We start from the raw sequence: 23,108 nt of genomic DNA, 5'->3' as shown, positions 1-23,108 counted from the left end.
TGGTTTTCGTTGCCAACAATGCTAAAATATAAGGAAAACTAATGAAAAATGTTTGAAAACTTTGAATTTTAACGATAAGGATAAAATAACCATAATTAACTTTTTAGTGTAAAAATATAGTTTTTCGTTAAAATGAACAGTATCATAAACTTTTCATTAAAGTTCTCTAAAATATATACCAAGTTTTGGTCTTTGGCTGCTGGCAGTTAGCCTTTGGTATGGTGCTGCTGCATGTGAAGTAGTATTTCTCAGTAACAGTAAATTCTTCTCTACTAGGACCAACGAATCAATTTAGTTATAATTTAGTTTAAAAAATTTGATCTATTATTCAATTCAAAAATTAACTCACATGAAATAAGATCTACTGCCATTATTAACTGACCCGTGATCTAATAATCCAATGTGACGTGTAGATATTGAAAATTAGTTTTCGGTGCAGGCGCCGGGACCATTGACAAGATAAATTTGGGTTTTGGGAATTGAGATTGGACCATTGGATTGGCGTCATCAGTGTGGCCCTATGAGTGCTGGCTGTTTCTTAAGGCTAAGGGCTTGTTTGTGTAACAATTTTGACTTTTCTAATGAACTCAACTATTTGGATGATTACATCTGATTTTTTTGTTATTTTATATTTTTTATGAAGATTACATCTGATTTTTTTGCTTTTTTGTATTTTATGAAGATTACATCGGTTTATTTAAGAGAGCACCCCTGTTGAAATGATCTTTTAGTGCAAATCGTTTTGAAATAATAATAATTTTAGACTCATCCCTCCCTTATTACAACCAGAGCTAAGACGGAGGACATGGTAATCCATTTTTATTTAACATTCTCACGAAGGAAGATAGTGTTTATCTATCCATTTATAAATACTAACATGAGGATCATGGAGGGAATATGAGAATGACATCTATAATTAAACTTATTCTCCTAAACAGAAGAAATCGAGTTAATATCTCAAGTCAATCAAACACGATACTAGAAAAAAGTTAAACGAGAAAATCTTAAATCCAGTCATACCATGTCACCATCTATCAAAACACACACAAGAAGAAGACCCCTAAGCATTATGGTCAAATACGAGTATACTATGATGGAGTGAATATGCAAGGAGAGAATTTCTCACGTCTTTATACCAATAACAAGTGAGTTGTGATTTCTTCTCTTTTTTTTTTCTCTCCTCTTAATTTTCACTTTCCACCAATACAAGCCTAGGAGGCGCGGATGAAATTTTTCATTGGATGCATGTAAGATTCTTTTGAAGGAAAATGTGACGAATGACGGCTTTGGTATTATTTTAGATGCGGGAGAGTGAAAAAAAGGAAGCATCATTTAAGTAAGAAAAGTGATTGGAGAATTGATAATTTAGGGGTTAAAAAATTATTTGATACTGTCATATCCTGAATATGGATGTTATGGACTTTTCAGACTGTTTAAATGAACGATACTTTCATTTGGCGTAACAGATTTCTCTCCGTAAGCCATAACGCGGTCGTAGAAGAGGTGGTTGTGGAGCCAAAAATAATCACAAGGCGACACGTTGATTTTTGGGTAAAAGAGAACAAAAATACCCTTGAGGCATACCGGGATTCTTACGCGCGAGCAACGGACAATCATCCGTCAATCAAGTCAAAAGTGTCCAAAATAGGTAACAAATTCAAAGATATTCTCATCCATCCTCATCTTAGGTAATTATTTTATAACCTACATAACATTCCATTTAAATGGAGGTTAATTGGCTAATTAATGGATTAATTCCTAATTAATCCATTAATCACCAATTAAATCATCCATTACACCCCCAAAAATACCCAAGGGCCGGCCACTCTTTCTTCCAAAGAGGGTCGGTCATGCTCTATAAATAGGACTCCATTTTCTCTAAAAAGCTAGTTCCAACACTCTTGCAAAACTCCCAAAAACTCTCTAAACACTTTTCTCTCTAAATTCTAAATTTGGCATCGGAGGTTCTTCGACCAAAGCCCCCTTATTCATCGTGGGCGCGTGAGGCTTTTGGCCTTAACCAAAGATATTAGTTGTTTTGTCGGTGCAATTTTGTCCAAGATCAAGGAGGAATAAATTTGCATCCACAAATTGGTGCTTTCATTGAGAGAAGAAATCCACACTCGTAGAAGACTCTCGCATAAAAAAGGTTTTTCTCTATTTTCTAGTCTACTTGTATTTTTTCGTACGTTCTTATTATTAAAAAATTTTATTTGCAAAGATTCTTTGATAAAACGTAAAAGAAGAATACAATGGCTAGAAATTTAGAAAATTCCACGAGTGAAAATTCCAATATCCAAGGAATGGGACCACAACGATCCACGAGGCTAAATGCGACAATAAATGGAGCTGCACCTCCACCACGAGTTTCCACCACAGGAACCACCACGGTGGCTACCTCGATAGCCACCCATGACGAGGTCCATGGTGCATTCACCACGGCCCAAGCCATGCCATCCAAGGCTCACGGCACCAAGGCCACGGCCTAAGCCATGTCACTCCAAGCCCAACGTGAACTCAATGCGTTGCCAAACCGAGCCCAAGCCTCGCACCCATGTGCATCACACTCTGAGCAGCCTTCTCCCGCCGAGCAACCCACTCTCGTGGCCCAGCTTGCTCCAGCCAAGCAGCCCACTCTCGTGGCCCAACTTGCCTCCGCGACCCAGTCTGCTCATGTGGCCTTCCAAGTAGCCCAAATCGATCCAAGATTAGTTCAACTATCCCGGCTCCAAATTTCCAGACTGACGATCAAACTAGAAGCATTTTCACCACATTTTTCTTCGGATTCGACATTTCCCAACTAAAATCTCACGCCCGAAGTCTACGACACTTCCATTACTCAAGAAGACGCATTCTTTCCAAGCTATTCCAACCCATATAGAGAACAACACTTGTCTCGACAAGTCATAGAGTTGATGAGCGCCTTCGCACATCAGACGACCTTGGTGAACCAACTCTTGCAATGCACCGAGATGCAATATGCCCCAGACGAGGTGTCCCGAAGTAGGACAATGGCAGACAAAGAACCTCTCCATCAGCGTCCCAGCAAGTAGCCACTCGACCAGGCCCAACCACGAACCGAGCGTTCAGTCAGTGTACACTCTCGATTGGGCCCCTGAGATAGCGTATACTTCCGTCTTAGAGCGCGGATGAGCGTGCACTCACGACTAGGCCCACAGACGAGCATACATTCATGGTTGGGGTCACACTCCGATAGTCAACATGAGCAATTTTCCAAGCAAAGTGTTCAATCACAGCTAAGCCCGCAAGGAGCATCATCCACCTCACATCGGAGTAGGTAACACGACGGACGGAAAGAAGCAGTCACTCAATTCGGCTTAAGTTCAACCGGCAGCCTGCGAAAAACTCGCTCACCTGCTAGGAACACGCTACATGCACCGCATCCACAGCATAAGTGAGCCAAACACATGAAAAAGCAGCTTAGACCAACAAGTCGTGGTTGGGGGCAGCCGAGAGCTCCACTACCTTAACAAAGGAAAATTCAGGAAGAAGTAGAGAGACTCTTGACCAAGCGATTACGTAATTTCCAACGCAACGAGGTTATTGATGAGACATTACGACGGAACATGACCAATATAAGCAAGTCACCCTTCACGGACGAGATCGAGCAAGCAGAGCCTCCACGCGAGTTCAGCATGCCACATTTCACATCTTTTAAAGGGGATGAAGACCCGAAGAAACACTTAAAGCACTACCGAAGCGCAATGATCCTCTATCGAAACAACGATGATCTCATATGCAAGATATTCGCCATCACTCTACAAGACGAGGCGCAAGATTGGTTCTACACCCTGCCGTCACAATCCATCCGGAATTTCGACAAACTTTCTTTGGTTTTCACCAAAGAATATTCATCATGTCGCTTAATAAAAAAGAAGTCCGGCCATTTGTTCGACGTCAAGAAGAACCCAAAGGAGTCGCTTCGCGACTATGTGAGGAGGTTTAAAGTAGAGAAGGCAAGGATAGTCGAATGCAACGACTCGATAACTAGAGCAGCCTTCCAAAAATGACTTCCAGCAGACTACCCGCTATTCGGAAAATTGATCATGAAAGAAGATCTAACTCTGGCAGACTCTTTCGCTATGGTAGAGAAGCATGCACTTTGGGACGAGGCTCGCCAATGCATATTCAAGGACTTGAAGAAGTACTCGACATCACTTTCTTACTATCCAAATCGGAAGCAGCAGAGGACTCATTCGCATGTTTAACAATATCTGAACCAACAATAAGCTCTACTATCATACGAGAAGAGTTGGGGGCCCAACTACATGTATACTACAGTTCAAAAGCTCGCATCGATGCTATTAGAAATTCAAAAGCTAACTTTGGCGATAGTTGTTGTAACTCAAACGCTCAAGTTTTACCTTCAAACGCACGCAGTCATCATCATGACGCATTATTCCGTCGAATCCAGACGCGCGACGATAAAGGCGTAGACCCTGGCGGATGCAAAGTTTTCTAACGAATTCAACAACTTGGCCTAAAAGACACTCCAAAGGCAGATGAACACTGGAATGAACACTCAAAAGCAAGTTTTGTCCTCGTCGTCCCAGAAGATTATACATAAGAGCAACATGTACCGACAGTTAAGCACTACCTGCTGCTGCGTGTCACACGACTCTAGCTCTCCATTATTCAGCTCTAGAGTGGCCCAATACCAGCAGTTGAGCATCTCCTGCTACATGTAACATGGCCTCAGCTCCACGGCTCCCTACCGTGCCTTTACGCCTAGCCTTGACAACCCAACAGAGCGGCCCAACGACGCCCCGAAGGCAGCCGAGCACACTTTAGCCGCACCTGCTCCCTCAATAGAGATTTTTGGCATTTGCATGTCGACGGCACATCCAACTACAAAGGCTCGCGAGCAGCCGTGATTCTTGTCACCCCAGACGGCTCAATGCTTGAGCAGGCGATCACTCTAAGCTTTAAAGCATCTAATAACAAAGCAGAGTACGAGGCCCTACTAGCAAGCCTCCGAATGGCAAAAGACTTGGCAGATAAGAAGCTCGCAATTCATTCTGATTCCCAGCTAATCACTAGCCAGGCTACTGAGGAGTACACGACAAAACATAAAAGGATAACGCAATACCTAGAAAAAGTACGCAAGCAGCTTGAGGCATTTCAAACTTACACTCTCACTCAAGTTCCCCGGGCAGACAACGCCCATGCAGATGTGCTAGCCAGCTTAGGACTCCGCTCTCGACCACCAATTCAAACGCTTTATTCCGGTGGAATATCTAGACAAGCCAAGCATATAGACGGAGCCGGAAAAATTCTACTATAGACTACTTGGTCAATGGCACACTCCCCACTGAAAGATTGGAGTCTAGGAAACTCCAAATCAAGGGGGCACGCTACTACATGTGGAACGACATTCTCATCCGAAGATCCTGAACCGAACCACATCTCCGTTGCTTAGTGCCTCTTGATGACTTGAAGGTTCTAAGCTCAATCCACGAAAGCATTTGTGGAAATCACTCTGAAGGTTGATCCTTGGCACAAAAGGCTTTTAATACAGGTTACTATTGGTCTACCATGCACCAAAATGTTAAGGAGTTAGTATAAAAGTGCCACCGCTGCTAACGCTACAAGCTGGTACCAGCACTGCCTGCCAGTGAGCTACACATGCAGACGAGTCATTGGCTGTTCATGCAGTGGGCAATTGACCTGGTAAGAATTATGTCGCCTGCTACTGGGGGCAGATGTATAATGATCGTGGCAACCAACTATTTCACCAAATGGGTAAAAGCAGAGCTCATGATGATCACGATTCAGATGGACATAGAGCGCTTCATATGGAGGAACATCATTTTCTGATTTGGCACCCCTCAGTCCATCGTCACCCACAATGGCCCGCAATTTATGGGCAGAGATTTAGAGAAGTTCTTCCAAGAATATGGCATCAAGCAGCACATGTCCATGCCGAGATATCCTCAAAGCAATGGACAGGTCGAAGCATCCAACAAAATGATTCTCGACTGCCTTAAGAAATCCCTCACCAACAAGAAGGAAAAATGGCTAGACGAACTCCCCGGATGTCTATGGGCATATCGCACCACCAAAAGACGAGCAACTGGTGAGACTCCTTTCTCTTTGGCATTTGGTTTGGAAGCAATCATTCATCACAATGTCATCAAGCCAAGTATCACCGCTTTGCTACCAAGCATTGAGTAAAATAGTAAGGAGATGGTCACAAGCTTAGATCTAGCAGAGGAGAAGCGTGAGCAGACCAGCACCCGCATTATAGCCTACTACCAGCAACAACTCATCTCCAGCTACAACAAAAGAGCTAAGATCCTGTAGTTTTAGCCCGGAAATCTTGTCCTAAGAAAAGCCTTCATCACTGCCCGCGGAGAAGGCTCCAAAAAGATGGATCCTATTTGAAACGGTCCGTACAAGATCAACAGAGTAGGCAGAAGAGTAATTACACCCTCACCACCATGAAATGACAAAAAGATCGAAAAGCAGTAGAACGCCTACAATCTGAGGAAGTACCATGTGTGACCTCCCACTACATCAAAGCCCAAAGACTCAAGCAGCTCGACGGGCACTACCTTTCAAGCCGATGACTATTCGGTTGTTATGCAGTTCCTACCTTACAACTAAGTTCTCGTTTGTTTCACTCGTTTTTCAATGAGGAATTCAGAAGTAATCACAACTTGGCTCGGCTACATGCTTACAACAACTGATCACTCATGCACTTCAAAAGAAGATCGCGCCCTTCTTAGGGACTCATCGTAGGAATTACACCCCTCGATGGACCAACCATGCTCTCTTGTGCGAGAGGGTAAACCACGTGGATGAACCTGGCTGCTCTAGTATAACTAGATGCACGATGGCTTGCGTCGCGATTCCTAAAAGTAGCCACAATGGTCTTTTTCAAGGCTTAGCTAACTAAAGGATTTTGGGTCTCTTGGCCTAATCTGCGGGGAACCGGGCTCTAAAGACGGAGGGGGCACATTATGCAGTACGCCCTACAGATGGCTGCCCTGGAACCCTAAAGTTGCTACTGAGTGCACTAAGGTAGCCTACGGTTTCCGGAAGACTGCTTACGGCTTGCTCTTCGAGCAGTAAAACCACACTAGACTTATGCAACTGCACATTCTTATGAAAGGTTAAACAAGCTAGTGTGCATATACGAATCATTATCCATTGCCCGACATGCTACGTAGTCGATAAGCTTCACCTCTGCCAAGCGCAAAACAACCTACACCAAGTCTTAAAGTGTTGTGATACTTGCTACGCAACCTACGGAACTGGAGAAAGCCAAGGTTAACAACCTATTGGTTACGCGGACTTGTCTACTTCTGTAAGTAAGGCATCCGGCTGCCAACCCTATGACTAACAACTTTGCAAAGTTCTACACCAACATTTACGACTGCATAAGCTACGCAGACCTATCTGCTTATAGAAAAGTAGCACACTTGCCATTGGTTTATAAAGTCTAAAGGTTAAGGTATGAACAAAATAAGTGAAGATGAAGAAAAATAAAGGAAACATGTTTATAAACAACTAGCAAAGGTCGAATGAGTTCAAGCAAAACAAGAGCTACAAGGAAAAACAAAGAAAATCCTCAAACCTACCTAGAAAACTACACTTCAGCAGCTTGGACATCCCACGACTACCTGGTCACCACACCTTCAGCAGTCACGACACTCTTAGCAATGGTATCATCCAGCGCTTCACCTCTAGCTGCCCCAGCCTGGGCACCAACTTCTCCAACTACTTCACTAATGGAAGCCTCAAAAGTAAAAGAAAGCAAGTCTTTCGGAGAAATAGAGAAGGTCTCGAAACCTCGAGCCCATCATTCTCACCCTTCAACTGTTCATCCTCATCGAGCAGACCAACACGAACGTGTTACAGCTCATCCACTTCCTTCTTCAGATTTTCGTTGATCTTCAGTACACCTTGAAGTTCCAACACTTGGGTTCAAACCTATCAACGATTCTTTTGAAGTGGATCACTTGGTTATAAATAACAATTAACTCTTCATCCTTTGCATAAGCAGCGGAACGAAGCTAAAAAACACACGCTCAAGATCTTGAATCTGAGGTATGTGACATCCGATCTCATTCTTTGCACTTTCATACTTAACTTGGATCGCGTTAAACCTAGTCTTCAAGTCAACAATCTCTTGGCGAGTGGTCTCAACCTGCAGAGAAGTGGGGGCAGAGATATTAGACCCCTTCAAAACGACGAGCTCATATTTCAACCTCTTGATCTTTTCAGCAGAAGAATAAGTTTCACTTGCCACAACCTTTGCCACCTCATTGGCAACCTTGGTATCTTCTTGGTCAATGAGCATAGACTCGGCTGCCAGAATAGCCATCTTCTGTATCATTAAAAGTAGAGTAATCTTCGTATACTCGGCAATATGCTTCGCAAAGGAACTTGGGCAAACAACCTTTCTAACTCCATCAACAAACTTGGCACAAGCGTCATTGCCTTCAAGCAGATCTGGTTGCAAAAGCGCATGGATCTCAATAGCCTTCCCAAAAGCAGGCTTAATGGATTTCTCACAGTTGCCCACACTAGCAGTCTCCTCCTTCCCAGCAGACGAATCAATCTCAGCAGCAGAGGGAATGGGCCTTAGCGCCACTTTAGCAGCAGAGTCTACCTTATCGCTCTTCATAATAGCAAGCTTTTCCGAATGAGAACCAGACTTCGGCACTGAGGGCATGCCAAGACCTATACACTGAGCAATACTATCAGCAATTGTACAAGTCATTCTTGACATGGCAGACGCCACATGCTCAGATCTAGCAGCCTCATTTTTCTTCCCATTGGAAGAAGTCATGTCAATCATAGGAATCTCGGCAACAAGCAGACCCATACAAGTAGCAGATGAAGTCTTTAGTTTTCTCAACTAGCATCTCTTGAGCAAGCGGGGAAGATCTCTTTTTTCCACCTTCATTAATAATAGGCTCCACGACAGAGTTTAGAAGAGCCAATGCATCCGCCTCGATCATTTTTACCTTCTATTTCGATAGCAGCCCATCTTTCTTCCGGCGAAGAGAACTAAGCAGCCAACGCCATTCACGGTACTCAGCAGGGGAGCTCAACCTAGCATTCCAGCAGGCAAGAGGCCTGCATACCCAACATTTCAGCAGCTCATAAAGCCCGCGACCTCCTCATTTCTCTCAATCGTCGGCCTGGCCCGCGTCAGGTCCAAGAGCCCAAAAGACATGAGCTATGCAGCTTACTTAGCACTACATTTCAGTGCTTCAATCTGCGGTCCCAACCGCACAAGCTGCCCATGACTCTAGCCAAGTTGAGCAGCCTAAAGCAGTGGTCCCTGCCACAACACCTTCTCGGCCTATGCCGAGCCAACTCTTGGCCCCTGCCAGCCGACGTGCTGCACCACCCCCACGGCTGCCCCGCGACAGCACTATCCAAGAAGAAGACAAAAAAAATTAAATTTTTCTTACATTGGTGCGGCACAGAAAAGACGAAGAAATCAACGAAAGACGGTCATTTGCACGGGCAGGATGTAAAAGATTGCTAGAGAAGGGGGAACAAATATCCTCTAAGCTCTATTTCTCTTGTAGGGTAGAGTAAATCGCTCTCCAAAGTTGATTTAATAACCCACTTAAGGTGGACTTAAATAGACTTTGAGAGAAATTTATTTCATTTTCCTAGAAGGATCTAATTTCCTATTAAAGAGGGAATCTACATCAAAAAAGGAAGCAGTCCTATGTTTCATAAAACAAGAAGATCTCTACACCTGCTGCCCTTTACTGCGAGCAGCTCAACAGGTGTAGGGGCATTTGTGGAGCCAAAAATAATCACAAGGCAACACATGGATTTTTGGGTAAAAGAGGACAAAAATACCCTTGAATTATGCGCGAGCAGCGGACAATCATCCGTCAATCAAGTCAAAAATGTCCAAAATAGGTAACAAATTCAAAGATATTCTCATCCATCCTAATCTTAGGTAATTATTGTATAACCTACATAACATTCCATTTAAGTGGAGGTTAATTGGCTAATTAATGGATTAATTAGGAATTAATCCATTAATCACCAATTAAATCATCCATTACACCCCCAAAAATACCCAAGGGCCGGTTATGTTCTATAAAATAGGACTCCATTTTCGCTAAAAAGCTAGTTCCAACACTCTTGTAAAACTCCCAAAAACTCTCTAAACACATTTCTCTCTAAATTATAACTTTGGCATAAGAGGTTCTTCGGCCAAAGCCCCCCATTCATCTTAGGTGCGTGAGGCTTTTGGCCTTAACCAAATGTGTTAGTTGTTTTGTAGGTGCAATTTTGTCCAACATCAAGGAGAAAGAAATTTGCATCCACAGTGGTCCTTTCTAGCCACTTGTCGCAAAAATCTGTTAATGCAATTCTCCCACAAATGTGCCTTGAACCATCTTCGCAGAAATTCGTCAAAACTGCAAGTTCCTAACAAATGAGGTTCTTTATTTTTCAAGGGTTTTATGTTCTTTATAGTTTGTCTTTTGGGATTTGAAGGATTTTATTACCTGCCTTTTATTTTTCTTGAGCAAGCCTTTATAATATGTTCTTAGGCCTTGTATTGAGCAACCTTTTCATTCAATAAAATTTTCAGAAAACGAGAGTCTCTCACAATCTCTGGTATTCCAGAGTTCTATCTAAGGATGATCGTTCGTAATCTCTAAACTCATCACTTCCGCTATGACAACATGTTAAGAATACCATGTGTGAATTACCTGTATAATAAAATTGGGACCTACTTGTATTAAGATTCCTAAAAAGTGATTTACATGTGAACTATAAAATACGGTTTCTCTAATATTATCACCCTTCTTTCGAATGCAAAGGGATTTCGTATATGTATTTTAAACTATCGAGCGTACGAGTAACGTGGCACGACGGGACGCAATCGAAAATTATTCCCAAACCAAACACAGCCCAACAAAGTGGGGCCCGCGGGAATCGGGAAGCATGATGTCTCTTATCATATGGAGGATAAGCTCATCAACTAACCAACGGACACGCAGACACAGTTACACTCCCACTCTCCCTCTCGCCGGTCGGAGAGAGAAGAAAACCAAAACAAAAAAACAAAAAAAAAATGGCGTCCTCCGCCTCGCTATCTTTGCCACTCCACTTCCCCAACCCCAATCCCAGGCCCATATTCTTCCCAAAGCCCACAAAATCCACCACCCTAAAACCCCCTGCCCGCACCACCACCGTCAAGCCCCTCTTCGCCCTCCCACCCGCCGACGTCGACAGCGCTACTATCGCCGCCATTGGCGGCGGCTCGGTGGCCGCCCTTGCCGCCGCGCTCTCCTTATCCGACCCGGAAAACAGGCGCCGCCTCCAGGCCGAGGAGGTCGGCGGCGGCGACAAGGAGGTCGTGAAGGACTACTTCAACAAGTCCGGGTTCGAGCGGTGGAAGAAGATATACGGAGAGACGGATGACGTCAACAGGGTTCAGAGGGACATCAGGCTCGGCCACTCCAAGACCGTTGAGAATGTGATGAAGATGTTGACCGATGAGGGCCCACTTCAGGGGGTCTCTGTGTGCGACGCCGGGTGTGGGACCGGGTGCTTGGCCATTCCGCTGGCGAAGGAAGGGGCCGTTGTCACGGCTGCTGATATTTCGGCTGCCATGGTTGCAGAGGCTGAGAAGCAGGTGAGTTTTTAGTGATTTGGTTAAAAGCTGCTTTTTGTGGTTGTGGGTTTTGGAGGGAAATGTTGAATTCGATGGAATTGCGGAAATTGGCAATGTGGGTTATGGTAGAATTGGGTTTTGCTATTCTGGGTTAGTGTCTGATACTGCTTCTGGCTAAAAGCACTTTCTCACCACATAAGCACTTTTGACCATATTAGCATAAAAACCTAAAGTACCTATGGGTCCTATAAGCATTTTATATTGAAGCACTTGATAAAATTTTCAATCTGTTTCTAATAAAAACATTTCTAGCTAAAGCACTTGTGAGCAGAAGTGCTTCTTACAGAGGCAATCCCAAATAGTCCCTTAGTCTTGGTGATAGTTTTGCTTGAATGTGAGGGCTGTGGTTTAGTCTCAAAGTTTTGATTTTTGTGCAGGCAAAAGAGCAGCTTAAGTTAAGCAATGGCTTCTCAGCAGGGCCAGTACTGCCGAAATTCGTAGTGAAGGATTTGGAGAGCTTGGATGGGAAGTACGACACAGTGGTCTGTCTTGATGTTTTGATTCATTACCCGCAGAGCAAGGCTGATGGGATGATTGCCCATCTTGCTTCATTGGCGGAGAATCGCTTGCTTATAAGTTTTGCGCCAAAGACATTGTATTATGATGTGCTAAAGAGGATAGGAGAGTTGTTCCCGGGGCCTTCGAAGGCAACGAGGGCGTATCTACATTCGGAGGCAGATGTGGAGAGAGCCTTGAAGAAGGTTGGGTGGAGGATAAGGAAGAGAGGACTAACCACTACACAATTTTATTTTTCGAGGCTGGTCGAGGCTGTTCCTGCTAATTGAGGAAGAATGCCATATTTGAGTTCTGCATTTTGCTCTGATACCGAAAATTCTTAGGATCTTCCTCTAACTGGTTGTAAAGCTCATTTACATGTACGTTCTCACGAATCTCATCCTCTTCGTGTATGTATGGCTTTTGTACTCTTTATATACTAGATGTTCATGTATCAATCCTAATTGTATGATGACAATTTTGTGTCTTTATATGAAATTTAAATTCGTTGCCTTAGATCCCAAGAAACAATTCTGAAATTTTATTATCCTGGTTTCGATTTGCATAGCTAGATGGCAAAAACTTGATAACCATAACAGTAAGCAGATGCAACGATCAAGTTTCCGAAGCTAACAATGATCTGTGTATCTCTTATGGAGTCTGATGTTGTCTGTAATTAACTACTTAAGACTCGAAGAAAGAAATTCGATAGCTTTATGTCAATAACTGGTACAAGAAGAAAATCAAAATGAGCCTACTAAGATAAAGATGTGTCTGCAGCTTCCTAGGATTTTTCGCTTTACCACGAAGTTTGATCATAGTTTGTCAGCAATTCTTGCTAGAACATCTGTGACCTTGCCGAGAGCAGCGAGTATGCTGTTGTTTTGCTCCTTCCTTTGTTCCCTTTCCAAATGGCAATTTATGTTATGAGCTTCAAGTTGCGCACTCAGCATGTTGCTGCTCCTTTCCAGAACTTTGACCAGCTGGTCGATGTTGTTGCTGTGTTCGCTTTCATCTGTCGACACCCGCCTCTGCTTCCATTTCTCCTGATAAATATTTTCTCCGGAAGTCTTTGAGCCTAGACTTCGTTTCTCCTTTACCGCACCTGTATGATCGAATCACAACAAATAAACAAAATTCAAGTTGTAAGTTTGCTTCAAGCCCAATGTGTCATGTTTTGACTAGGTATTCAGATAGACCTTTTGCATTCAGATGAAGAATCAAAAACCCGAAAGCTTATAGGATGATGATACACGATTGTAATGAAATGATTTCGATGCAAAGAAAATAAATCACCTGAATTAGGCATTGGAGTTGTGACTGTTTTTGTTGGACTGTCTTGCATAATGTTTTTGTTCTTCGATTTCTTGGCTGTCTTGTCTTGCCCAGACTCTTCAAAATCTGAACATAATCCATCTTCTGCCATATCATCTCGACCACCATGTAAATCTTTCTCAGGTCCTTCCTCCTCCTCTTCCTCTGCAGCCGCCTCCTCTGTTCCATCACCATCCATCGCATCTGTTTGCCCCGGCATAAACAATGCCAGTGGACAGGCTTCCGTTGCAGTCACTTCCTTTCCATCCAACACATTGTAAACCTCCCGATCAAAGAACCCAGGCAGCCTCCTCTCCCTCCTCACATCATTCCTCATCACCCAAAAAGACTCAGCCTCTCGCTCTATCTGTGCCTCCCAGTTCCTGATTTTCTTAAAATCCACAAGCAGATTGCTCCATCTTTTCCTGCACTGAACAGGCAATCTGCTCATGCCGCGCTGCCTGCAGTAAGATGAGACCAAATCCCACTTGGGTTCGAAATTTTCTGCCCCCAATGCTGAAGTAGATCGCCGCCCCCTCTGGACCGCATTCTCCACGACCCTCTTGCCCTCTATAAGGACAAAGGTCTCGTGTCTGGTCCATCGAGGATGCCTCGTGATCTTCGTTTTGTCTTCGCTGCTCCCGTTCGGCGTTTGCTGCTTGCCAGCTTGGTCAGGTCTAGGACTGGCAGCTTCATGATTCATAGACTCCAATGCCATCAGGAGACAGAAGGGTCTTCTTATCACACAAAAGTTTTGGTTAGAAATGATGAGGACTGTGCTTTTGGGACGATGGCTTCTCCTATAAGTATTTACAGCCCATATATTGCAAGTAAATCCTACAAATTAAGTAAAATTTACAGCCTAATCTTCAATGTATAGGCACTCTCAGTGGACAAATAATTCAATGTGACCGTAACTCTGCTACATCAGGTTACCAATCCAGTTATTTTGTAACACGTATATATCTATTAAAAATATACTCTAGGAGTCGGGAGTGTAGAAGCTTGTCAGCCATTGATGTTATGACACGTGAATTACTTTCACGGTGTATCATATGGTTTTGGGTGTAACCTAATCAGTTTTGGCAGAGTTAAGGAATTGCCTTGAGCCCAGATGTGGTACGAATCGCCAGTTAAGGAAATCAAAGATTTTGGTGGTTACATATATGGTATATTATTAATTTTGTGATATGCAAAAATCTGGGTTTGGAGACAACGGCAGATGCAAAAATGATTTCATTATCTTCCAACCATCATTACATAGCCATAATATAAGGATAAATTTTTATTTTTATTTTTAAAGAAACGATATTATCTACATTAAGGGGACGGGGGAGTGAGTTAAGCCTCACAATGGTTCAACAATGATGTGATTCAAATTTACAGAACTGAACCTAAAACATCTCACTTACAAATGAAGAAGAATATCATTAGATCGTAATATTAAATGACGCAAGGATAAACTTAATTATGAAAATATTAGCACCTATCCGAAAATCATGAATTTAATTTGCGAACGTTGCCCTGTTGAAAGCGCACGTTGTAGGAACTTCATGCCACATATTCATTAGATAAGCTTAAACCGTACTTCGAACATGTTTACAATTAAAATATATCAAAGACATTAGTCGTAAGAGACAATTGGAATATTGGTCCTCGAACTTTGATCCAGTTAAAGCTTTGGTCATTGAACTACAAATTTCTGAGTAGATCAATCATATTTTTGAATAACATCGTTAAAACTCCAAAATGAAGGGTTTCAAAGGGCAAATAATTGACTAAAATTTTAACGGAATTACACAAAAGAATCAATACTTCATATTATAACAAATTCAGGAACCAATACTTCAATTCAATTTAACATCAACACTCTGATTTTTTAACTGTAACCATAATGATCAAATGAAAAAAATTAAAGTAGGTCAACGTTGCACAACTAAAGCGGACAACATCCACACTAGCAACTACGAAGCCTTCATCACCATTACATCATAAACCTAGTCAAACCCATGGAACCTAAAACAACCAAAATTCCAGATTAACCTATCATCCTAAACCTTGATTGCGACCACGAATCAAAATCACATTATTATCAAACTCATTGCATTTAGCCAACTGCACATAAAAAAGGGTGATTCTAAGCCAATAAGGCTTTTCGCTTTTCAAGGGTCGAGAGACGAACATACATCATACGCAACACTACCCTTGCTTTTGCAAAAAGATTACATCCACGACTCGAAACCACACTGTTATCAAACTCATCGCATCTAGCCAACTGCACATAAAAAAAAGCGCAATCACATGCCAATAAAGCTCCTCACTTTACAAGGGTCGAGGAGGGGCAACGTATATCTTACGCAACATTACTCTTATTTTTGTAAAAAAGTTATTTCCACTACTCAAACCCACGACCTTTCAATTACAAAAAAGCAACTTTTATGCTGCGTCAGGGCTCAAAGGAATGTATATGAGGCTTCCAAGTTGAAATCTCCGTACTTGGAATATAGAAAAACAAAGAGTAATACTAGGGAAATCAAATTTTTTAAACCAAATGATGTGTCACAAATAAGAAATAAGCACATTAATCGACACTTAATTAATAATCCAATCATCTACAACTATATTATTTATTTTACAAATTTGATTTAAAAAGTTTAGTCTACCTAACATTACTAAAAAAACAAATACCATGAGACGACAAAACACAATAGCTGAGCAAAGTGGTGCGTTTAAACCCGCGAAGTTCAATCTCCATTTCAATTTACCAAACGTTGCGTTTGATCCGTTTTCCCGCGCGCAACTGGTACGAGTAAACGGAACCCTAGAATTTCCCACAGAGCAAGAAGAGTAAAAAATGGAGAGGGAGGAAGACGACTCGGTGAGCGAGCTTCTCAGGGATCGATTCAGACTCTCCACCATCCATATCGCCGAAGCCGAAGGTAAACGCACGCATTCTCCAATTTTCCACAATATTTCATTAATTTGGACGGTTCCGATTTCGTTTACAAATTCCCCATTCGCTGCGCAGCGAAGCGAAACGACATGGAGATTTCGGGCCCAGTGATGGCTTGCATTGCCGATTTGGCCTTCAAGTATACAGGTATTTTGTCTCTAGCTGTGATCTTTTTGCATCTTGCTATGTAATTAAGACTTTTGGGAAAATTGCGATGACCGTACGGTTTCGTTTAATCGATGATAGAACTGGCTGGAAAGTGGTGAGATCCTTGTGCTTGTGTGATTGAAAATCGAATCGGAATGCCTAATTTGGTAGGGATTTTAGTTTCTGAACTGGGTTTTTGGAGTTTGATAGAGAAATGAAATGTCGGATTAGGAATTGGGCTACTGCCTTACTCGGAGCAGAAATGAATTTTGATGAACGAATGTCGTTTGTGTGGACCGAAGCAATTCCAGTTAGATTTGTTTGTAGGAGGTGATTGAAACTGCAAAATGGACTGCCTCTTTTGGTAGGAACATTAGTTTCTGAATTGGGTTTGAATGAACCGAAGCAATTCCGATTAGATTTGTTGGTAGGGGGATTGTGAGAGATATTAGGTGATGATTTGAAAATTGTGACATTGCTTTTGATGTACCATACAATTCACCCTAAGAATTTTTATGCCATAAATTTCCTGAGCTTAAAAATTCTTGTGAAAGATGGGTTTCTAATGGAAGATTTGCAATTTTGCAAAGCAGAACAGCTGGCAAAGGACCTCGAGTTATTTTCTCAACACGGTGGTCGTAAAACTGCAAACATGGAAGATGTCATACTCTCTGGTGAGTCTTCGAGCCTTAGAGTTCTCGTTGATTTCAGCTCCACCGAGATTGAATGTTACAACAATGTGTCCCAAATTCTTATGAACCTAGTTATTATGTTCGGTCATCTATATTTTTTGTTTGAACTTTTTTCTTTGGACTCTGGATGTACTGATTCTTCTTGGAAAACACGGATTCAGTGCATAGAAACGAACATCTGGCCGCCTTGTTGAGGTTGTTCTGCAATGATCTGAAAGCGAAAGAACCACAATCCGAGAGGAAGAGAAAGAAAGCATCAAAGAAGGAAGACCAAGCAACTACCAGTGTAGTACATATTCCAGATTCTTAGCTTGGGCATGTCTCTGCCTTAACATGATTTACTAATGCACACCGGGATAGAGGGATTCCGAAAATCGGATAGAGGGATGAATCCTTGTTGTCCAAGTTTGCCAAATTTATGTCTACGTAAGAAATCTGCAACTTGCTTTGACCTTTTAGCACCCTCCAACTTCTGCATCATGTGACTTTCTGAAGAATCCTGAGTAAATAGTAAATACATATGAAAAGCAAAAGCCATTTCAGATTAAGCACCTAGCTGGTGCTTAATCAGGAAGCAATTTAAAGTGATTTTTAGGAAACACTTGGATTTTTAATTAACTTTTTAACATGTTTCTAATGAAAAATTAAAGAACTTTAATTGATAATCAAGGACTTGTCTGAGATTGCTTATGGAATGTGAAAAAATTGTTTTTTTATTAAAGCATTTTGAACTGCACGGGTAGAAAAATTTGAAAGTGTTTATAAGTCTGTTTGGATCCAAATTTACACTATCGGCCCATGCAATCAAGGTCATTGAGTGAGCATAACTTTACACCGTCAGATAAAAAATTGAAGATAATTTTAATAATGAATTATCTTAATATTTTCTTATGCAAAATAAATGGGATGGAAACAAGCAGAATAGTTCAAACTGATTTGTGAATCTGTGATGTTTGGCGTGGGGACGTGTGGTTTGAATCAGTTTGGCCTGGTTGCCAGACATGCAAGTATGCGATAAAGATAATTTTAATAATGAAATTCTAAGCCAAATCTGGCTAGAGTGGGACAGCCCAATCTGAATTTCGGTACTTTTCCACTGGCCCAATGGAAAATACCTAAATTGCACCCACTAAACGGAATTTTATCCAATGTCCCCACTTAAACCGATTTTCAATACTTAGGCTAAAGACCACGACAGGTTGTTGCATACCTGCATACAAAGGGTGGGCACGCCATCTATTTACAATTCTACAATAATTGTTATGAGTGACGATCATGACTCATGCGAACAATTATCGTAAGAAACGTTACATATACATTCGCTGTACTCAATAATAAGTGTTTTGGATCAAAATATTAAGAGTTGGTTAATTGAATAGGTCAACTAGGCCAGATCATGAGTGAATAGAAAACTCGAAAATGTACATAGCAGTTATAGCCGAAATACTTGGAATAATTCTACCACTTCTACTAGGAGTCGGTGGTGGATCTAGGAAATAATATTACGGGGTTAGTAAGAATAGTGCGCTTAGCGCTCAAATTTTTTTTTACCAGAAATAGCATGTATATCGCCATTTCATCGAGTCTTGGTAGGCTTGAAGTCATTTGGAAAGGCACATCTGCTAATGCTTCATTTGTGAGGGTAACTAACATATTCCAAGGCTGCTCCCATATGAATGCTTAACAAAAAAATACACTTATCTTGAACACACTAACAATGTTTGATATCATTGCATCCCATTAATATGTTTATCCAAGAATGATGATGTTTTGTTATTCACTGAGATCACCATTTCATTCACCCTTCTTTCAGACATTTTATCAAACAGTTGGAGGGCATGTATGAAGCCAACTTTAATCTTCAAAAGGGCAGTACCTAAGGTATCCATGGACATTCACCGAAGTTTGAAAGGTCAGCACCCAAGGTATTCATGGATGTTCACCGAAGTTCGGGAGGTCAGCTCGCCCGCCCCGCCCCACAATGCATCTACCACTGCTGGCAGTAGCCTTTTTAGTGCTAGCATAGTAGGAAGGAGGGAAGATTTTCAATCTTATTTTTAAATTTTGGGATTGTTTTTGTTTCCATAATGAAATTTATATGAAATGAGTTTATCATTACGTAATGTTTCAATCTAATAATACAATATAATATGAAGAAAAAAGTCACGATTTATATTATTTGATTAGGACATCACGACAACGGTAATGTTGTTTTAAGTAATACGATTCTAAGTTTTTGTGGTTGTTAAAGAAGGGTTACGAAATTGGGTTACTTTTTGTCAAGGTCATAGATTTATTTTTGGGTACAAAGGACCAAAGATATTTTGAAAGCAAAATATGTAGCGAGTTTTCAGGAACTGAAACCTTTGTCCTTGGTCCCTCCCCAAGGCAAAAAATAAAAATAATAAAAATAAAAAGGTCCTTTTGTGGTTCCAGTTGTCCCATCTGTGTCTCTTGCAGCAGAAGCTATGCGCCTTTTATATGTATAGTTTCTTCATCTGGATTCTGAAACCTGCAAAATATGTACATCAGCATTTTAAATATTTATTTACTTTTTCAGAAGAAGAATAAATTGTAAAAGTGTATTTATTTAATTTTATTTAATATTTTTGTGATGGGTGATTGATGGATATATTTTGTCCTGCCATGCAATCTGAGGGTCAGGATTCCTTCAGGAATCACAGCATCGGTAATAATTGGAATTGGATAATCTCCGAGGCAACCCCTCGCATCCTCCTAATCGGTGTTAGTGAGCCGTTTGATTTTTATCTGACGGTTATAAATATGAAGTTTTATAAAAGTTATAATAATTGTAGCTGTTTGATAAAAATTCAATTGCCTACTAATCCTGGTCAAGAGGATCACGAGAGTTTGTTTCGGAGAGGATCCAATTCTATAATAATTAACTAGTGTCCACAGAAACCCAGAAATGAACAGTAATGTGAATGCATTATGCATGCGTGTGGGATTGATTTACTTGTCCTCTTTGCATCTCAAGACTCTCTTTCATTGTAGGTGTGCAATAATGCACGACGGATTCACCGTAACGTTCGATTTAACAATATTATTATACAAAGAAAATTTAATGTCTAGCGATATGTTATTAGACCGAAATGTCACGTTGTGGTGAATCTGTATATAAATAGTTCACTTTGCAGAATCAATGATGGTCTTACAAATTGTACCAAAGGTACGGATGAATGTGTTGCTCCATACACATGTGTAAAAGATGATAATCACACTTGTTAATAATTTTAAAGTGCACTTCCGATTTAGTTCTTAAATTACCACATTTATCTAATTTTTTTTTCAATTTAAGTCATACGATACATTTTAAAGGGTAATAATGTCACTTTCTTGCCTATAAGGCTTTTTCTTTTTTGAACAAACGACATTATATATTAAGGGGTGAGAAAGTGAGCTAAGTTTCACACTGGACTAGCCATAATAATATGATTCAAATTTGTCTTTGACAATAATAGAACTTAAGACCTCTCACTTACAAATGAAGAGGAATATCACTAGACTATAGTACTAAACGGCAAATTATCTTGCCTATAAGCCTTCACATTGCATATATGTTGCAAAACTGACGTCTAAAATTAACTCATACACTATTTTTAAAATAAAAACTCATTAAACTATGAAAAACTACCAATCTACGTGACTTAAATTGATGAAAAACTAGATAGAATAGTTTCGAATCTAATATTAGGAATGTATGTAATTGGCAATTTTTATTAGTTTAAGGACTGATTTTTTCGAAAAAATAATAATTTAAGGACTTAATTTCATGCAGGTGATAATTTAATAACTAAATCGGCAGTTTATCCATAATTTTATTGACAAAAATACACCGCCACAATACTTATCTATATGTATTATGAAAATTTGTCTCTTAATTAATTTTGTTTATACCATACTTGACCAATCCCGAAACTACTGAGCACCGGTCAACGTTATACCGTCAAGGACCCATAAGAGTTTCCCTCAAACCAGGAGGTCAATCACAGCGCGACACATGTCGACATCAGAAGCCAATCATAGTGCGACACGTGTCAACATCAGAAGTCAATCACAACACGACACGTGTCAATGTCAAAATGAAACTAGAAAATCTCTTCTATAAATAGATATCATTCTCCCACAATATTTTCGAATGTCGTTTGTACTAAATCATTCACTAGTACTCACTAAAGGAGAGTTTGAACCTATGTACTTGTGTAAACCCTTCGCAATTAATGAGAACTCCTCTACTCCGTGGACGTAGCTAATCTGGGTGAACCACGTACATCTTATGTTTGCTTCCCAGTCTCTATCCATTTGCATACTTATCCAGTGACCAGAGCAATCTAGAGAAGGTCACAAACTTGACACTTTCTGTTGTACCAAAGTCTTCGCTGATTTTGTGCATCAACATTTCGCACCGTCTGTGGGAACGACACTTATTCCCACTTTCTTCAGCTTTGTTAAGCTGGTTTCTACCATTCGTACACTCTCTTTTGACCAGACATCCCTTTCCAACATGGGGAGCGAAGGAAGCCACAACACACAAAATGACACCCCTCTTGCACTTGGTGCGAAGCAACAAAAAAAGTTTGTTCTTCAGGCTAAAGTCGATGAGCTGGAGGCTCAGAATAACAAGATAGCGATGAATAATGAGATCCTCCAAAAGCAGTATGAGAAGGTCTTCGAGATGCTCCACGAGGCTACATATACTAAAGCACACGAGCTCATCACCCCTATGGAAGTCAACTATCAACTGGGTGCCCCCCAACACGGAGGGTCATTTGCCCTCGACATGGGTATTCCGGTTGAGGAGCGAGCTACTCATCGAAATGGTGACCAACATGAGACTTCTCTCAACCCAGCTGTTTCGACCCGAAGTATGAGAAGTGAAGGAAGGCACCTTCTTACAGAAGGAATGGAAGGATTGAAAGCCGTCTTTCGCGACTGTCGAGACTTCCTAAAGCAACGTCGAGACAATCTCATCCATGTAAGCTCGAAGATCAATGACCCAAGGGTCTCTGAAAGACTCGGTCCCCTCTCATGTCCCAGGCTGGCTACCAATTTGGGGAAGGGGCAACAAGTCCTAGAGAAACACGAAGGTATAGGGGACTCAGAGATGTTTCGACAGACATACCTTGGAAGTTAGTACGACGAGTCCAGGGAAAAATCACATGCTCTTGATCAAACATTCCTACTTCCAAGAGGAGATGGATATTTACGAAAGAAAGCTCCAGTGGTACATGACTCCACTCAGAACCCTCTTGTCCTACAACTCCTTAATGAAGTAAACAAGTTGAAGACCGAATGACAAGCTGAGATACCTGATTGGAACCAACCTAGGCTTGGCCCTCTTACAAGGAGGATCCTCGACACCCCCTCCAAGCAAAGACAAAGCAAAAGCTTAGCTTGCAACTCTATACTGGAAAGGAGGACCCGATTGAACACCTTAACCTCTTTGAGTCCACCATGGCTTACCGGATGTATACCGACGAAGAACAATGTCTTCTCTTCCCCTCCACCCTCTATGGCGGAGCTCTAAACTGGTATTGTCGTCTTCCACCTGAGACAATAGACTCATTTGAGGAATTGAGGAAACTGTTTGTTTCTCAACACATTTTCCAGACCGATCGCTTGCACTCTGCGAATGACTTGTACACTATTCGCCAGAAACTAGACGAGTCATTACGTATGTATGCTGGTTGCTTCAGCTATGAGTATTCCCGTTGTGCCGAGGCAGACGACAAGACTGCCCTCAAAGCCTTCACGGCAGGCCTACGTGATTGTTTCTTCAAGTACATGATCAATGCCAACA

At 41.4% G+C, this 23,108-nt stretch overlaps 3 protein-coding genes across 3 annotated transcripts; 2 read left to right on the top strand and 1 right to left on the bottom strand.

Moving 5' to 3' along the window:
• The first annotated feature begins 10,978 nt into the window (after window positions 1-10,978).
• Window positions 10,979-12,697, top strand: LOC103437475 (magnesium protoporphyrin IX methyltransferase, chloroplastic-like). Its single transcript, XM_008375941.4, has 2 exons — window positions 10,979-11,647; window positions 12,064-12,697. Exons 1-2 carry the CDS (start codon window positions 11,084-11,086, stop codon window positions 12,469-12,471), a joined length of 972 nt encoding a protein of 323 aa, XP_008374163.1. The 5' UTR covers window positions 10,979-11,083; the 3' UTR covers window positions 12,472-12,697.
• A 175-nt stretch (window positions 12,698-12,872) lies between these two features.
• Window positions 12,873-14,253, bottom strand: LOC103437566 (trihelix transcription factor ASR3-like). Its single transcript, XM_008376051.4, has 2 exons — window positions 13,478-14,253; window positions 12,873-13,286 (listed from the first exon to the last, which is right to left on the bottom strand). The coding sequence occupies exons 1-2, from the start codon at window positions 14,211-14,213 to the stop codon at window positions 12,997-12,999; spliced, it is 1,026 nt and encodes a 341-aa protein (XP_008374273.2). The 5' UTR covers window positions 14,214-14,253; the 3' UTR covers window positions 12,873-12,996.
• A 1,946-nt stretch (window positions 14,254-16,199) lies between these two features.
• On the top strand, window positions 16,200-17,745 carry LOC103437476 (protein MHF1 homolog). The gene is made up of 4 exons (XM_008375942.4): window positions 16,200-16,434; window positions 16,524-16,595; window positions 17,189-17,269; window positions 17,449-17,745. Exons 1-4 carry the CDS (start codon window positions 16,350-16,352, stop codon window positions 17,595-17,597), a joined length of 387 nt encoding a protein of 128 aa, XP_008374164.1. The 5' UTR covers window positions 16,200-16,349; the 3' UTR covers window positions 17,598-17,745.
• The last annotated feature ends 5,363 nt before the right edge of the window (window positions 17,746-23,108 follow it).

This window comes from Malus domestica, chromosome 06 (genome assembly GCF_042453785.1).
Source record: "Malus domestica chromosome 06, GDT2T_hap1".
Classification (NCBI taxonomy): Eukaryota; Viridiplantae; Streptophyta; class Magnoliopsida; order Rosales; family Rosaceae; genus Malus; species Malus domestica.
The sequence above is the reverse complement of the archived record's forward strand: the minus strand, read 5'-3'. Positions and strand labels throughout refer to the sequence as shown.

What these genes read in the sequence shown, in the direction of transcription:
- LOC103437475 (XM_008375941.4), top strand. Translation starts at nt 11,084, where the DNA reads ATGGCGTCCTCCGCCTCGCTATCTTTGCCACTCCACTTCCCCAACCCC. An exon ending in TTGCAGAGGCTGAGAAGCAG is followed by an intron (nt 11,648 to 12,063) that starts GTGAGTTTTTAG and finishes ATTTTTGTGCAG; the next exon opens with GCAAAAGAGCAGCTTAAGTT.
- LOC103437566 (XM_008376051.4), bottom strand. Translation starts at nt 14,213, where the DNA reads ATGGCATTGGAGTCTATGAATCATGAAGCTGCCAGTCCTAGACCTGAC. An exon ending in AACTCCAATGCCTAATTCAG is followed by an intron (nt 13,287 to 13,477) that starts GTGATTTATTTT and finishes TCGATCATACAG; the next exon opens with GTGCGGTAAAGGAGAAACGA.
- LOC103437476 (XM_008375942.4), top strand. Translation starts at nt 16,350, where the DNA reads ATGGAGAGGGAGGAAGACGACTCGGTGAGCGAGCTTCTCAGGGATCGA. An exon ending in CCATATCGCCGAAGCCGAAG is followed by an intron (nt 16,435 to 16,523) that starts GTAAACGCACGC and finishes TTCGCTGCGCAG; the next exon opens with CGAAGCGAAACGACATGGAG. An exon ending in TTTGGCCTTCAAGTATACAG is followed by an intron (nt 16,596 to 17,188) that starts GTATTTTGTCTC and finishes TTTGCAAAGCAG; the next exon opens with AACAGCTGGCAAAGGACCTC.